At 41.8% G+C, this 17,799-nt stretch overlaps 2 protein-coding genes across 9 annotated transcripts in view; both read left to right on the plus strand.

Moving 5' to 3' along the window:
- Nucleotides 1–9,780, plus strand: part of LOC112217662 (RAC-alpha serine/threonine-protein kinase) — a 66,095-nt gene extending 56,315 nt beyond the window's left edge. For 4 of the 6 annotated variants that reach the window (XM_024378112.2, XM_024378111.2, XM_024378113.2 and 1 more), the window contains 12 exons: nt 3,885–4,013; nt 4,226–4,340; nt 4,645–4,771; nt 4,897–5,028; nt 5,118–5,183; nt 5,293–5,361; nt 5,660–5,785; nt 5,906–6,034; nt 6,198–6,412; nt 6,481–6,568; nt 6,670–6,772; nt 6,977–9,780. In XM_024378112.2, coding sequence (XP_024233880.1) covers nt 3,885–4,013; nt 4,226–4,340; nt 4,645–4,771; nt 4,897–5,028; nt 5,118–5,183; nt 5,293–5,361; nt 5,660–5,785; nt 5,906–6,034; nt 6,198–6,412; nt 6,481–6,568; nt 6,670–6,772; nt 6,977–7,056 — 1,379 coding nt within the window. In that variant the 3' untranslated portion in view covers nt 7,057–9,780. Of the gene's footprint in view, nt 1–3,160; nt 3,195–3,884; nt 4,014–4,225; nt 4,341–4,644; nt 4,772–4,896; nt 5,029–5,117; nt 5,184–5,292; nt 5,362–5,659; nt 5,786–5,905; nt 6,035–6,197; nt 6,413–6,480; nt 6,569–6,669; nt 6,773–6,976 lie in introns of those variants that run through there. The other 2 variants (XM_042300807.1, XM_024378110.2) reach the window with 2 other exon arrangements.
- A 3,020-nt stretch (nt 9,781–12,800) lies between these two features.
- LOC112217663 (centrosomal protein of 170 kDa protein B) overlaps nt 12,801–17,799 on the plus strand; it is a 30,108-nt gene continuing 25,109 nt past the window's right edge. For all 3 annotated transcript variants that reach the window (XM_024378114.2, XM_024378115.2, XM_024378116.2), the window contains exons 1-2: nt 12,801–13,093; nt 15,168–15,305. In XM_024378114.2, coding sequence (XP_024233882.1) covers nt 15,201–15,305 — 105 coding nt within the window. In that variant the 5' untranslated portion in view covers nt 12,801–13,093; nt 15,168–15,200. The remainder of the gene's footprint in view (nt 13,094–15,167; nt 15,306–17,799) is intronic.

Genomic DNA, 17,799 nt, shown 5'->3' on the forward strand with positions numbered 1-17,799 from the left:
TCTCACATTATTCTCTGCAGATCCTCTCAAGCTCTGTCAGGTTGGATGGGGAGTGTCGCTGCACAGCTATTTTCAGGTCTCTCCAGAAATGTTTGGTAGGGTTCAAGTCCAGGCTCTGGCTGGGCCACACAAGGATATTCAGAGACTTGTCCCTAAGCCACTCCTGCGTTGTCTTGGCTGTGTGCTTAGAATCGTTGTCCTGTTGGAAGGTGAACCTTCACCCCAGTCTGAGGTCCTGAGCATTCTGGAGCAGGTTTTCATCAAGGATCTCGCTCTACTTTAATCCGTTCAGCTTTCCCTCGATCCTGACTAGTCTCCCAGTCCCTGCTGCTGAAAAACATCCGCACCGCATGATGTTGCTACCACCAAGCTTCACTGTAGGGATGATTCCACGTTTCTTCCAGACATGACGCTTGGCATTCAGGCCAAAGAGTTCAACCTTGGTTTCATCTGACCAGAGAATCTTGTTTCTCATGGTCAGTCCTTTTAGGTGCCTTTTTGGCAAACTCCAATCGGGCTGTCATGTACCTTTTGCTGAGGAGTGACTTCTGTCTGGCCGCTACCATAAAGGCCTGATTGGTGGAGTGCTGCAGAGATGGTTGTCCTTCTGGAAGGTTCTCCCATCTCCACAGAAGAACTCTGGAGCTCTGTCTGAGTGACCACCTGGTTTCTTGTTCACCTCCCTGACCAAGGCCCTTCTCCCCCGATTGCTCTGTTTGTCCCGGGCGGCCAGTTCTAGGATGAGTTTCTTGGGGGGAGGGGGTTCCAAACTTCTTACATTTAAGAATGATGGATGCCGCTGTGTTCTTGGACCTTCATTGCTGCAGATACTTCTTTGTACCCTTCCCCAAATTCGACCTCATGGCTTGGTTTTTGACATCAATTTTTATTGGTCACATATACATGATTAGCAGACGTTAATGCAAGTGTAGTGAAATGCTTGTGCTTCTAGTTCCGACCGTGCAGTAATATCTAACAGGTAATCTAACAATTCCACAACAACTACCTTATACACAGAAGTGTAAAGGAATGAATATGTACATATAAATCTATGGATGAGCGATGGCCGAACGGCATAGCCACGATGCAGTAGGTAGTATAGAGTACATTATATACATATGAGATAAGTAATGTAGGGTATAGTGGCATTGTTTAAAGTGACTAGTGATACATTTATTACATCCAATTTTTTATTATTCAAGTGGGTAGAGATTTGAGTCAGTATGTTGGTAGCAGCCATTCAATGTTAGTGATGGCTGTTTACCAGTCTGATGTCTTTGAGTCATGGGTGAACAGGGAGTACAGGAGAGGGCTGAGAACACATCCTTGTGAGGCCCCAGTGTTGAGGATCAGCGGGGTGGAGATGATCCCTACCCTCACCACCTGGGGGTGGCCTGTCGGAAAGTCCAGGACCCAGTTGCACAGGGCTGGGTCGAGACCCAGGGTCTCGAGCTTAATGACAAGTTTGGAGGGTACTATGGTGTTAAATGCTGAGCTGTAATTGATGAACAGCATTCTTACATAGATATTCCTCTTGTCCAGATGGGTTAGGGCAGTGTGATTGCGTCGCCTGTGGATCTATTGGGGCGGTAAGGAAATTGGAGTGGGTCTAGGATGTAAGGTAGGGTGGAAGTGATATGATCCTTGACTAGTCTCTCAAAGCACTTCATGATGACTGAAGTGAGCGCTACGGGGCGATAGTCGTTTAGCTCAGTTACCTTAGCTTTCTTGGGAACAGGAACAGTGGCCATCTTGAAGCATGTGGGAACAGCAGACTAGGATAGGGATTGATTGAATATGTCCGTAAACACACCAGCCAGCTGGTCTATGCATGCTCTGAGGACGCGGCTAGGGATGCCGTCTGGGCCGGCAGCCTTGCGAGGGTTAACATGTTTAAATGTTTTACACACGTTGGCTGCGGTGAAGGAGAGCCTGCAGGTTTTGGTAGCGGGCTGTGGAACTGTAATGTCCTCAAAGCGAGCAAAGAGGGCGTTTAATTTGTCTGGGAGCAAGACATCAGTGTCCGCGACGGGGCTGGTTTTATTTTTGTAGTCCGTGATTGTCTGTAGACCCTGCCACATACGTCTCGTGTTTGAGCCGTTGAATTGCGACTCCACTTTCTCTATACTGACGCTTAGCTTGTTTGATTGCTTTGTGGAGGGAATAGCTACACTGTGTTCGGTCATGTTTCAGGTCGCCTTGCCATGATTAAAAGCAGTGGCTCGCGCTTTCAGTCTTGCGCGAATGCTGCAATCAATCCACTGTTTCTGGTTGGAGAAGGTCCCACAGTACTTTCAACTGTGGGACTTTATATAGATAGGTGTGTGCCTTTCCAAATCATGTCCCATCAATTGAATGTACCACAGGTGGTCTCAAGTTGTAGAAAGTAACATCTCAAGGATGATCAATGTAAACGGGATGCACCTGAGCTCAATTTAGTCACATAGCAAAGGGTCTGAGTACTAAAGGTATTTCTGTTTTTCAAATTTTTTATCAACATTCTAAAGACCTGTTCACTTTGTCATTATGGGGTATTGTGTCTAGATTAAGGAAAAACATTTATTTAATCAATTCTAGAAGAGGCTAATATGCAACAAAATGTGGAAAGTTTAAGGTTTAAATACTTTCCGAAATCATTGTATATTTATAAAGCTACCTCGTTTACTTCACATTGCTGCACATCGATTCGATTATAGCCATGCTATTTTTCTCATTAGTTATACCTCGTTATTTTTATTTTTTTACTGTTGGAAAAGGACCCGTAAGTAAGCTTTTCACTGTTAGTCTGTAGCCTGTTGTTTATGAAGCATGTGACAAATACAATTTCATCATTTTATGTGTGTGTGTGTGTGGATTTCTGCATGAAATAGCCTATTTTTCACACTTAATTTACTTTAAATGTTTTGGCACCAAAATGTTGAAAAAAGTACATTTGAAAGTAAATGCCATTGTTGATTTAGATGCTTTTTTCAATTAGGCTTTTCTCTTGAAACCTATGGACAATATTGACACAGAGATATAAAAAAAAAATCTATATACGACTACAATTAGAAAGAAAAAAAGTTTAAATTACCAAGTTGCCATAAATTACTGCAAGTTTAACCCTAGGCCTATGTGTTTGCAAAGATATGGGTTTCAGATGAGTGGCATTGGTAAAGGAGTCTGGACAGGCACCATGCAACAACACTTAATAGGTATGGATTGTCTTTTAAAAGGCAACAGCTTGTTCCTTAGGTCACTTTGCCCTAGGAGCATCACACACTCATCTGCTTTAGTCTCTAGGCATGAAGTGTGCGTATGAAATGAAACTGTTTTTCGAAGATTCCAATCATCTTATCGCCCTTATTGAGCATTAACAGATGAGTCAGCAGCAGCAGCACTGACACTACACCTGATTAGGGTGTTGTTTTTCTCTAAATGTGCTGTTAGTGTGTCACTTCCTGTTTTCTAGAATATGGTTGTTGATTACCAGAAGTACCCGTAGTCGCGGTTATAAAAATAAATGAAAAACATATCGGAGACCCTGTTTACTAGCTGCTTGTCTTAAAGGTACAGTACAGGAAGTCAGTACAACAGATACACGCAGTGCAAAGAGGAGATACAAAAATGAGAAATGGCCTTTGAGGGGAAGTTCTGTTTTCGTCGAAACCACCAGGACAAATGCCTCAGAAGTTTGCGGTCAACCAAACTTGGTCTTTCTCTCACACACTTGTCCAACATGCTATCATTACTAGCTCCCCCTAGGGTTAGCGATAGCTCAGTGCTCTTATGGCTCTTCAGACTGGGTTAGGATTTCACTGACAGGATGAGTAATCTCCTTTCTGATGTTATACATGCAATTGGTTGAAGGGTATCTGTTAAATGGTTCTCTCGCTTCCTCTCAGGAGAGTACATAAAGACCTGGAGACCCAGGTATTTCTTGCTGAAGAGAGACGGTACGTTCATCGGGTACAAGGAGCGACCGCAAGACGTCGACCAACTGGAGACGCCACTCAATAACTTCTCAGTAGCACGTAAGGCAACCCTCTGACACTCTTTCCCCCCCTAATCACAATATTTAACACACAAATTGAGCAGTACATCTCCACTCAGGTCCTGAAGTACCTCAGAGGTTGCATATTTTTGTTCTTGCCCTGCACTACATTCTATGCATCCCTGATGGTTCACCACATGACATATCTTGCTCTCGTTCCCGCTCTCTCCCTCTGTTTTTCCTTATGACCAGCAGAATGTCAGCTGATGAAGACTGAGCGACCCAAGCCCAACACATTCATCATCCGCTGCCTACAGTGGACCACTGTCATAGAACGCACCTTCCATGTGGAGAGCCCAGAGGATAGGTAGGTTACACACAGTCTTGTACAGCTAACCTTGTGGGGGGACACAATTCAGTCCTATAAATCCTATTTTACCCAAACCTAACCTGTACTCTTACCCTAACCCTAGCTCCTAACCTTAAAACTAACACTAATTCTAACCTTAACCCTAAACCCCCTAGAAATAACATTTGACCTTATGGGGACTAACAATGTCCCCAGTTGCTCAAATTGTTGTTTACTATTCTTGTGGGGATTTCTGGTCCCCACAAAAATAAACATGTCACACTCACGTAGTCATCCTACCTCTGGTTCCCTCCGTCCTCAGGGAGCAGTGGACAAAGGCCATCCAGGAGGTGGCAGATGGGCTGCAGAAACAGGAGGAGGAGAGGATGGACTCCTCACCAGACCCCATGGACATGGAGATGTACCTCACCAAGCCCAAACTCAAAGTGGTGCGTACACCTAACCCTCTGTTCTCACCATTTGTGTTGCTGTAAGGCAAATACCAGTGGCAGGGTTTTTGATATGGCAAAATACAGTTTATCCAACTCTTTGTTTTTAACACTTTGTCTCCTAGACTATGCACGACTTTGAATACCTCAAACTCTTGGGAAAAGGCACTTTTGGGAAGGTTATCCTGGTGAAGGAAAAGTCAACCGGAAAATACTACGCTATGAAAATCCTCAAGAAAGAAGTGATTGTGGCAAAAGTGAGTAGACGAGTGTGTGTGTGCGCCTAGTCTGTGTATACTGGTATTTCCTTTTCTTGGATCAAGCTCATCTCCTTAGTCTTCTCTAGGATGAAGTAGCACACACTCTCACTGAAAACAGAGTACTGCAGAACTCCAAACACCCCTTCTTAACGGTGAGAGACCATTCCATTGGTGTGCAACAAACTCTGTTCCCTCTGTTTACTGTTATACTAATATAAATCGGTAACCTAATTGTGCTCTTCCTTCATCCGCTCCATAAAGGGTCTGAAGTACTCCTTCCAGACGCATGACCGCTTGTGTTTCGTCATGGAGTACGCCAATGGAGGAGAGGTGAGTACTGTGTTACATTTGACCTGATGTAAAGGCCTTATCGGTGAGGTGAAATACTCAGAACATTGCAGATGGACTGTAATGAATAGAGTGGACAGGATTCCTTGTCTTTAAAAAAAAAAAAAAAAAAACTATTTAACTAGGCAAGTCTGTTAAGAACAAATTCTTATTTTCAATGACGATCTTACATGGTAGACAATCATGATGGTGAACTTAATACCGGTAAGGTTGGGGGAAATGGTTCGTATTTATGTGACTGTAAATGGTTATTGTGGCAATCCAATCTCTTTCAACCCAGCTGTTCTTCCACCTATCACGAGACCGTGTGTTCTCCGAGGAGAGGGCCCGGTTCTACGGAGCGGAGATCGTGTCGGCGCTGGACTACCTCCACTTGGAGAAAAATGTGGTTTACAGGGACCTGAAGGTGACTTAGGAGTCGTGAAAACATTTCGCAATGGAAAATACAAATGTGTTTTTATTGAACAAGTTCAAGAAGGAACCTCCCTGTTCTCGAACTCACCTTGTGAAACCCTCTCTACTGTAGCTGGAAAACCTGATGCTGGACAAAGACGGCCACATAAAGATCACAGACTTTGGCCTGTGTAAGGAGGGCATCAAGGACGGGGCCACCATGAAGACCTTCTGTGGGACACCAGAGTATCTGGCCCCTGAGGTAAACACCTACCCCTCAACCCTTTCCTTCAACTGATCGAAAACTATCAGTGAATCAGGACCACTACCATGGACATAGGGATGAGGTTAGAAAGCCCTTCCAAAGGATCTACCACCCACCTGTACATGACGCTCATGTTCTACCTCCCCTTTCCAACACACAGGTGCTGGAGGACAATGACTACGGCCGTGCTGTGGACTGGTGGGGTCTTGGTGTGGTCATGTATGAGATGATGTGCGGTCGGCTGCCCTTCTACAACCAGGACCATGAGAAGCTGTTTGAGCTGATCCTGATGGAAGAGATCCGCTTTCCTAGAACCCTGGGCCCCGAGGGAAAGTCCCTGCTCTCTGGCCTGCTCAAGAAGGACCCCAAGCAGAGGTAAGGTGTGTGTGTGTGTGTGTGTGTGTGTGTGTACACACTGACTTTGTGTGTGTTCCTCTCTTTAGGTTAGGTGGAGGGCCTGATGACGCCAAGGAGATAATGCAGCACAAGTTCTTTGCTGGGATCGAGTGGCAAGATGTGTACGAGAAGAAGGTATCGTATCCTAAGCTTTCTATGTGTTGTCATTGTTCTCATGGTGATGGCAAGTGTTATGACAGGCAGGTGCCCACTCATGACTCCTCCCCTTTCCTCAGCTGGTCCCGCCATTCAAGCCCCAGGTCACCTCGGAAACAGACACCCGCTATTTTGACGTGGAGTTCACCGGGCAGACCATCACCATCACTCCTCCAGGACAAGGTACCCTCCCTCCCAACTCAACAAAACGTTGCTTAAAGATTTTATGGATTTATGGGACATCAACTCCCCTTAGTTGACTTAGCAGCGTTCATACTACTAGATAATCCACAATTTGATCTTGTTTTGTTTTTTTGCTTTGAAAGATGAATGTTACTTTTTAATGATTTGTGCTCTTAACTTTCTCTCTCTCTCTTTCCTTCCCAGATGACAGCATGGAGTCTTTCGACAGCGACAGGAGACCCCACTTCCCTCAGTTCTCCTACTCTGCCAGTGGGACAGCCTGAACCAAAAACCTGGACTCCCTCTCCTCACTCTCTTATGGACCATACTCCTCTCACCCTGACCCCACACATACCTCTGACCAGAACACATCCTCACAGGCCATCTATGACCTCTTTTCACTTTTATTATTTTGCTGTAATTGTTGGGGCACATCTCAATTGTCTAGCGTGGCTTCTTATCCTGGTCTCTTCTTCAGATGGACAATGAGAGAAAGGCCACTATAAACTATTGGTGTCACCAGTGTTTCAAATACTGTACTTGTTGTGCTTAAGGGGAGGTTTCTGTTGCCTGCCAAAAGCAACACACTTGGACACAGTGGTGGTGACTGACCTACTTAATTCTTCATGGCAGCATGATGTTCCTGTCAATGATACGTATGCCGCTAGACTCAAAAGAGAAGCACATTCATAAGCGTTCTCTGAAAACTAGCTTTTTAAACGGTACACTATATATTTCTCCAATGATTGTCTTTATATTTTGATGGAGCAAAGGGAAACATCAGAGCGTGATCTGTAGAAATAGTCCTTCCCATCTCCATCTACTAGCCACCACTGCCATTGTGCTCTGACTCCCAGGTTTTACACCTTTGCGAGAGGTAACACTAAAGCTCCACACCTGGGTTGTGTTCAGTTGGACACCACGAAGCAACAAGTTTTGAAATAGAAAATGAAAATGTGTTCTTATTGAGCAAGTTTCCGTAGCACCTCCTGTTGCCTTCTCCCATTTCTTGCCTTCTGAGCAAAACCCTGCAGTCTCTCACCTCTGATGTTGACCCTCCCCAACACACACACCTTCTAGTAGAAGTAAATGCTATAGAACTGAAATGGAGTCTATGGACTGAGCCATCTCCTTTTCTTCAGTGTTACTGGCCTCACCACCTTGCCTAAGTTGTCCTTAGTGACTACAGTACAATGTATCGAGAGAACAGTTGGCTCTACTGGATCACACCATCTGTAAAGTGGTGAAGCACAGAGTGGAATTCACAAAATGATGTGGTGATCATAAAGGACATTTTTGATGGGTGTATTGGCTACATTATTGTTTAGTGAAATAGATGTTTTCATGAGAAATCATGTGAATAGCAATCTTGTTTATTCCTGTAAAGTTGCTGCTGCAACCACAGTAGGGGAGGTATTTTTCTGATACATTTTATGGTGAAATGACTAGGTGTGTGTAACATGCATGCATGCATACACACACACACTTATTTTTTCTAGAAAGGTCACTCCATTTACCCCGTGAACAAATGTTGAGTTGGTCCTTGGTTTATATTTTTCTATCAAAGCTGTAGACGTATACTTCAAAGTACATTGAAATGAGAAGTAATATAACTCACTTTTTATATCTAGCAGAAAATCATGCTAGCTGAAAACCTACCAGCATGCCATTGAATGCGTACACATGTATAGCTTAAACTACGGAAGAGTCTGAAGCTCACCTGCCTGTAGAGTTAAAAAATGTTTTTAAAAAACGATTTACCAACCAAGCAGTTTCTCCACAAATATTATCTATTATTGAGAACAGTCAGTCTGGACAATGTATAACAAAACTCTCATCAATGATCCAGTTCTGGAAAATATTCTGAAGACTGTTAGCTTGGTGGAGAGTTTGTGCAATAACACAGTGCCATAGTGAGGGGAAAGGAGGGGCAGACATAACTGTCACTGGCGTCCTCGTGAGGGCAATGCCGAAACAAAATAAATGGTTTGAAATTAATATCTGTCTTAGCTAGAACTGTGACCAAAGTCTTGTTTAGTTTGAGAGACTTACAACCTTACCCTCTGCTTTGTTTTGCCCTGACCCTTATCGGAGTAGCACCGACTGAAGCCTGGATAATATCATCTGAAAGGCATGTACTGATTCGAACCTTGGGATTGAGTGTACAAAATGAATTGTGTGAATGTTCTGCCAACAAAATGACCTTTTTGCTGTTAGTTCTCAACAGGTAGCCTATTCTGTGATTGTTTGAGTACATTTTCTTTTTCTATTGTTTTGCGATCCTTTCCGGTTATTGGGTGTTTTCTCCGCAATGCTTTTAGCAACATCTCAGTGACTGTTACAGTACCTTTCAGACAGACTGCTACTGTACATAGACCGGTACTGTTGCAAGTGAAACACACCAAACAGGCTGTGACTGACCACAATCGAGGAAGGATGACCATTTATTTGATGTATTTTTGTGTGTGCACGAGATTGTGCGGACAGGTCTGTGAGGGCAACAATTCCATGCGTCTCAATGGTCCTAATTGAATCCCAAGTGAGGGTATCTACGTTTAGCTTTAAAATGATTGACTGTTCAAGAATTAAGAGGATAATTGACTTTGTCCTGATCCACCAGATTCTAGGTTTGTCAAATGTTAAGGCCTTTAGTTTAGTCTGAATATAAATAGTTTCTAGAGGAAATGGTTTGAAATTTCAACAAAACAATACAATTGATAATTAGTGGTAAATAAATTGTCAATTTAATGTAAAACATATTTAATTTTGTCACATTACAGTTTTGTATATATATTTTTTTAAATCATTGACCTAATTGTTGCTTATCGACAGGTGTTAAGAACATTTTCAAACTATTTCTATTTAAGTTATTTCATTCCCTTTGCCCCCTTGGTAGATGAGAAACTGAACAATTGAATGCACCAGCTTTTGTGAACAAATAACATTTTCCCTCACTGTGTGTGGTATTTTTCATTGGAATTCAGAAATAAAGATCTTTTTGGGACAAAGTGATTTTCAATTCTTTCAATTAACTCTAAGCTTCCCACTTGATACTCTGTATACAAGTAGCCTAAAAAAATATTGTCCAGCACATAATTTGCTGGCCCATCCTCTGGACATCTGTATTGGGCTGACAATGGAGGTCCAGAGCCAAGTGTAGATGGCCCAGAATAAGGAGCAGATGTCCAGGGAGACAGGCCAGTGTGCTGGGGTCCAGCTGTGAGCCAAGCTGGGTGCTGGAGCTTGATGTGGATGGAGCAACATATTAGACAATTGCTGAATTCTCAGTTGACCCCAAGCCCCTACCTTCTAAAGAAATCCTATAGATCTGAAGGATGTTTTGCATTAACATTTCAAATAGTTCCTCAAGGAAGGCTCTGTTTCAGCAAAGCCATATGGCATGCATAGTGCGCCATCGTCTGGCTCAAAAGGCTATGCAGTCTCATTGTATTTAGCCAATGGTGAAGGTTTCACTCACTCTATGCAGTTATTCCTGATAAACATAGGCCCATCTTGGATAAAGCTAAATGATCACAAAACACACATGAAAGGTTAGGCATTAGACTGTGTTGGCACATGTTGCCAAATGAAGCATCTAAAATCATACATGACGTCATAGTTTTACAGGAGACCGATTGAAATCACAATTTATAACTGACCATGAACAGAAATTACACCAACTAGAAAAGGATTTTTACTGAAGTAAATGTGGTGTGCTTGCTAGTCTTTAAGAATTTATGGCTGTGAAAGGTTTTTTTCATAGGCTGTGTTATAGTGACCTATTTTGGGGTGGTTTGTAGGTGTGGAGTTATTATAGTGGACTAGTCTAGTTAGCAAGAGTGAGTACTATATCATCATAAGCCATGTGTTTTTAAGCTCTCAAAAATGTTTTTGTTTGAACGTTCTCAATGGTTTCAGTTTAGAATGTTGAAGCCTGCATTCCACCATTGAAATTAAAGGGGATACAGCAAGCTTTATGGGTTATAAAGTAGGAAAAGTTTAGTCAGTCTGCTGAAAAAGATCAAGATCAGTGGTGAATCCAAATTTGGCCTTTAAAGTCCATGGGGCTTTTATGCAAATGTAAATAGCAACAATCCTTTGTAGCTTTAACGTTTCAAGTGGTGAATTCAAATAATTTTCATTCAAGCCTATGGAGTTTTATGCAGATTTAAAACAATTCTAAAAGTATTTAAATGGTATCAAAAAGCTGTATACAAGCACACTATTCCAGACCGGTCTGCACGTTTTAGCGTTTCTATATTAAATGGAATGGTATTTTCTAGCTTATTCCAGATTTCTTTCCCATTCGTCTATGGCCCCTGAAATGCATTGGGATTTATGTAAATATGATTGTAGTGTGAAAACTATAAGTAATATAATCAAAAGTTGTTTTTTTTCAAGCAACTAGACCAGTGCCGTAAGAACTACCAACATCAAAACAACATTAATGCGTGCAGCATCAAAACAACATTCATGCGTGCAGCATCAAAACAACAATGCGTGCAGCATCAAAACAACATTAATGCGTGCAGCAGCATCAAAACAACAATGCGTGCAGCAGCATCAAAACAACATTAATGCGTGCAGCAGCATCAAAACAACAATGCGTGCAGCATCAAAACAACATTAATGCGTGCAGCAGCATCAAAACAACATTAATGCGTCAAAACAACAATGCAGCAGCATCAAAACAACAGCAGCATCAAAACAACAATGCGTGCAGCAGCATCAAAACAACATTAATGCGTGCAGCAGCATCAAAACAACAATGCGTGCAGCAGCATCAAAAAACAACATTAATGCGTCAAAACAACATTAATGCGCAGCATCAAAACAACATTAATGCGTGCAGCATCAAAACAACATTAATGCGTGCAGCATCAAAACAACATTAATGCGTGCAGCAGCATCAAAACAACATTAATGCGTGCAGCAGCATCAAAACAACATTAATGCATGCAGCAGCATCAAAACAACAATGTGTGCAGCATCATCAAAACAACATTAATGCGTGCAGCAGCATCAAAACAACATTAATGCGTGCAGCATCAAAACAACATTAATGCGTGCAGCAGCATCAAAACAACATTAATGCGTGCAGCAGCATCAAAACAACATTAATGCGTGCAGCAGCATCAAAACAACATTAATGCGTGCAGCATCAAAACAACATTAATGCAGCATCAAAACAACATTAATGCATCATCAAAACAACATTAAGCAGCATCATCAAAACAACATTAATGCGTGCAGCATCAAAACAACATTAATGCGTGCAGCAGCATCAAAACAACATTAATGCGTGCAGCAGCATCAAAACAACATTAATGCGTGCAGCAGCATCAAAACAACATTAATGCGTGCAGCATCAAAACAACATTAATGCGTGCAGCAGCATCAAAACAACATTAATGCGTGCAGCATCATCAAAACAACATTAATGCGTGCAGCATCAAAACAACACGCATTAATGTTGTTTTGATGTTGGTAGTTCTTACGGATTTTTGCGCTAGAGGTTACAGCGGAAAAATAACTATGAACAGTTTCTAAAGTTGTGATTTGCTTTCAGCAACCACATCGAATGAATAGCCGACTGTTGGCTACTACATAAATACGGGCGCGTGGATTTACAGGCCACCCAAAAGGGCGTGGTAAAGACATGTAGCCTAACCTGACAGTTTGGATGGGATGAGAAAGCATACCCCTTTGGCCTACGTGCAGTCAATATCCGTAATAATAACACGTGCAGCATTTGAAATCATGTCAGCATCTCCAAATTTGCTGTTACTCTACACTACAATATTAATGTATTATAAAGGAAACAAAAGACTTGACATCACAGAAAGTGACCAATGTCCCTCACTTGAATAATTAAAATATATATATATATATTCTATATGCAATGCTATTTTCACAGGAATCCTCAACACATTTTCGTTTGACATCGCTTGATAATATTTATTTGAGATAGACAAAGCTAAATTCCTGTATTTGGCCTTCATTACAGCAGGTGCACCACCCGATAAAGCAGCGTTTGATATTCGCTTCTGGTGGTGTTGCGTCAACAACCTGCCGAGAGCTTGGAGGCGGCGCTGGTCCGAGGTCGGCGACTCTCCGTCACAGACAGAAATGCCATAACAGCAGCATCAATATCCCCACCCGAAGTTCGCATGTTATTCACCTGGACCCGCGTTACGACAATGATTTCAAGCCACATTTGACCACAAACTGTCAAGGGATTGAGCCAAGGCTGTTGCTGTCTATTTGGTGGTGACATCGTTTGTTGCTTTCTGGTGTGGAGCAGCATCTGGAATATTGTAGGTAGGTCGCATGACTGGGCAAGGATTTCTGTAGTAGAGAATTACGTTGGTTTATGATGCCAGTAGCCAAGGCCTATCTTTGATGTGGTCGGCGCGGATATATGTGGGGTTAAAAGGAGAAAGATCTAGCTCGTCCGTGCTTCAATGAATGGGCCAGCAACCTGCTACAGACTAGTATTGGCGTTTAACACGCATTTTTTATGTTACATTGTATCCAAGCATTCTGTCCTTGGCATTTCCGACAGTGGCACCCTCTGCTTATATTATGCTATAGCGCCCTATATAGGATGTGTAAATATCAATACAGTGTATCGTAGTAGCCTACGTGAAATAGCAATAGGGCTAGGCATATAAACCAGACATAGCATCATCAATATCATCCAGTCGTCTCGGCTTCTCCCTGATCCCTGATGCATTCGGGACCACAGCTGCGCTATCTGATTTCTCAAATTAAATGCTTTGGATTGAATTTTCACTATCCTTCGTATTGGATAAACGGGTCGCCTCAAGAACACATTTAGGTTGAGCTTGAATGTAACCGGGACGGTGATTCAATTAGCCTGTATGTTTCAAGTAGGGCCTACAGACGAACGTGTTGAATCACGTGCACCCTATAGCCTGCTGACACTGGCCTGTAATGGAATGTGAAAATTGATGTGATTCGTATTCTCAGTATGAATAATGAATCAAATGTGTTTATGAATAATTAAGTATGAAATGTGAAATATAATATATTTACTTACAAATATGTTTTATTGTTTCCATTTGAGATAGGCCTAACATGTGCTAGTCAATAGGATAAAGCTTATAACATACTAATAATAGCTTACTTATCACCATATAGGCCTACATTGTTATTTTGTATATATACAGTATATATGGTTTTGGGTGTCTTTTAGGGCCTATAGTATCTTTGTCTTGGTGTCAGAGCAACACCATATATGTCCATTGCTGGACATCCTGTAGGCTCTCATTAAGTTTACAAGGCATCTGATGCTGTTTGCTGCTATCAAAGACCCATTTATTCCTCAGTGAAATGGCTGTGCGGTATTGCTATCTCCTCCTAGCAGTATTAACACCCCTGATCTAACACACCTGATTCAGCTAATCAAGGTCCTGATGAGCAGCTGATGAGTGGAATCAGGTGTGTTAGAACAGGGCTGGAACAAAAGCCTGAACACCCAGTAGCTCTCCAGGAGAGGACTGGCCATCCCTGGTCAAGGGTGTGGTTTGAGTGTTTTTGATACAACATGTAGCATCTTGGCCCCTCTCAGTTTTACATCCCTTGGCACCAGTACCAAAGCGCCCTGTGTCATATCAGATCTGACTTCTACCCAGGGGGCTGTGGGCTTACGTTCACCACAGCCCTAGCTACAGTACCGTTTTCTGTTGGTGACATTGAACCAATACAAAGGGCACACAGACAGTAGTTACTGATCATGCTCACCGAATTATTACTTATGGTGTCATTTAAAAATAGGCTCACAGTCATGTTTCCACCCAAGCATGTCTGCCATTGATTTTTCAATGATACCAATACCACCACCCTTTCTCATGTCATTTCCTGTGAATCAGCATCCTGCATAGCATTTTGGGAATGTTTCATTAGCCAGTGAAGTCAAATAACAGGTCAATCAATTGATGTCCTGCTCCCTCATATATATACATATCTAGCTAGGCCTACAGTGAGCTGATGGATGTACAATGTATATTGACAGAAAAAGCATTGAAATCAGCAATTTATTGTTTGTTGGATGAGTGGATGAAGTGCTCTGAAATGCTCTAGCCATCGTTGAACTGTATTTGAACTGTATTTGCTGATGTAGCGGTATCTACAAGGCTTGGCAGTGTGCAGCACTGTGTGTGTTACCACCAAAACAATGGAACAATAAATGTAAACAATCAATATGTTCCACAAAATGTCTATGTTAATGGAGAGATCTGTCCAATGTATCCCTTTTATGACGTAAAATCGTTTTAGCATATTTTAAGGGACAATTGGTCTGTGGACCGATGGTTATGGCCATCGTTGTGTCCTACTCTGACTTACTTTATTTGTCCCCTGTGTGTCCCAGGATGCAAAGGGGTTTCCTAGGGGGCCTGTAAAGATGAGCGTGACATCATGGTTCCTGGTCAGCAGCTCTGGCACCCGCCACCGCCTCCCACGGGAGATGATCTTTGTGGGCCGGGAGGACTGTGAATTCATGCTGCAGGTAGGCGATGTGACCCTGCCCTCAACTAAAGACCTCCTTAAAGGCTTGATGTTTATGTTACTCTAATCAAATGCATACTTTTGTCCTCAGGCACAGATAACTAGAGACAACATTGTCTGCTGGTATTGTATTCTCTGTGGTCCTCTTCTTCATGAGGAAGAGGAGAGCTCTGTGTGTAAAACATGGTGACTACTAAGATCATTCAGAGATGATGTCTGTGGCTGAAGTAAAGCAGGGCAGTAGATAAGGCTTCTGGTAGTTGTGCCCTTTGAACAGTGAGTAGTCCACCCAGTCAGACAACCCTCTTCAGCCCTCCTTAGCCACTGTCTCTTTCCTCTGTGTAGCATGAAAGACAACAAATTACTCAAAAGTCAGAAGATGTCTCTAGCTATCCTCCCTCAGAATGCATGCTCAGTTATTATCCCATCATGTCAAAGTTTGCTGTCTGGAGGAAAAACAATCTTTGACCTGCGTTTATGTTTGTACAGTGCAGTAGCATAGACCAGTGTTCCTCGATCCATTTAATTTTCAAGCCCATGTTTTATCATAATTATTAATCAAAAGATCTGTCTGCAGTATTTTGTGGAGGGGGCACTGACTGGACCAGGCAAAGAGTATCCCCCCTATTCTCCCTAGTAAGGCAGGATGCTAGATACTCTAGTACGTGCAGTGTTGTCAGTGGAGGACAAGAGAGAGTGTAGAGTGACACACAGCATTTGACTGACATTTTAGCTGCCTGTCATGGGCAGGAGTCACAGGAGGTATTTTTGTACATTAATTATATCAAGCTATGTAGTCTATTAATTCCTTCTTGATAAATAAATAAAACAAAAATGTTTGTTTGCTAGATACTAGCCATCTAGCCATTTTATGAAGATGGCTTTAGCTAGCCAGCTAGATAGGTTCCCAATCTCCCAACCTCATAATTAGCTACCAAGCCATTTCAGGCTATCAATCCATTTAGAGTAGTTTGTCTAACTATCTGGCAAGGTTGCTAGACTATAGAAAAGGAAGTAATTACTAAATGTACTAAATAAGACTCACATTCCTTTCAATCTTTGAACCCGATTTTAGCAGAGAAGCATATTTAGTTTCTTTAAATGAACAACTACCAGTCAGGTGGATACAGATAGCTCAAGAGGTATGCTTAGATATGCAGAAAAATACTTGATTTAAATGTTATCAGGTACCTTATGATAATATCATTATATTTGTGTATTAATTATGATGCTATGATATGTGTCTGTATTGATGATGTACTGTGTTGTAATTTGGATGTAATATCCTACTAATGTTAGTGTAGAATATTGAGATGTGTGATTTACAAAAGTCAGAATGACACCCTCATTAAAATGAAATGTAAACAGGCAACTGGGTATGCTTAGTGAACCTAGGCAGAAAAATTATTATTATTTTTTTTTTTACATAGAATTCGGCATAATGATTATCTCACTAGATTGCAGCATAAAGCTGTTTAAAGTTCTTGAAAAATTCAAAATTCACCCACTCCCCTCACATCATCACATGCAGTGCCTTCAGGATTCATACCGCATGATTTATTCAACATGTTGTTGTGTTGTAGCCTGAATTCAAAATGGATTACATTTATTTTGATATCACCCATCTACTCACAATACTCCATAATGACAAAGTGAAAACATGTCTTTAGAAATTTTAGAAAATATATTGAAAATGAAATACAGAAATATGTCATTTACATATGTACAGTAGAAGTCTGAAGTTTACATACACCTTAGCCAAATATATTTAAATTCAGTTTTTCAAAATTCCTGACATTTAATCCTAGTAAAAATTCCCTGTCTTAGGTGAGTTAGGATCACCACTTTATTTTAAGAATGTTAAATATCAGAATAATAGTAGAGACAATTATTTATTTCAGCATTTAATTCTTTCATCACATTCCTAGTGGGTCAAAAGTTTACATAAACTCAATTAGTATTTGGTAGCATTGCCTTTAAATTGTTTAACTTGGGTCAAACATTTCGGGTAGCCTTCCACAAGCTTCCCACAATAAGTTTGGTGAATTTTGTCCCATTCCTCCTGACAGAGCTGGTGTAACTGAGTCAAGTTTGTAGGCCTCCTTGCTCGCACACGCTTTTTCAGTTCTGCCCACAAATGTTCTATGGGATTGAGGTCAGGGCTTTGTAATGGTCACTCCAGTACCTTGACTTTGTTGTCCTTAAGCCATTTTGCCACAACTTTGTAAGTATGCTTGGGGTCATTGTCCATTTGGAAGACCCATTTGCGAGCAAGCTTCCTGACTGATGTCTTGAGATGTTGCTTCAATATATCAACACAATTTTCCTACCTCATGATGCCATCTATTTTGTGAAGTGCACCAGTCCCTCCTGCAGCAAAGCACCCCCACAACATGATGCTGCCACCCCTGTGCTTCAGGGTTGGGATGGTGTTCTTCAGCTTGCAAGCATCCCCCTTTTTCCTCCAAACATAACGATGGTCATTATGGCCAAAC

The sequence above is a fragment of the Oncorhynchus tshawytscha genome, linkage group LG18 (assembly GCF_018296145.1).
Source record: "Oncorhynchus tshawytscha isolate Ot180627B linkage group LG18, Otsh_v2.0, whole genome shotgun sequence".
Classification (NCBI taxonomy): domain Eukaryota; kingdom Metazoa; phylum Chordata; class Actinopteri; order Salmoniformes; family Salmonidae; genus Oncorhynchus; species Oncorhynchus tshawytscha.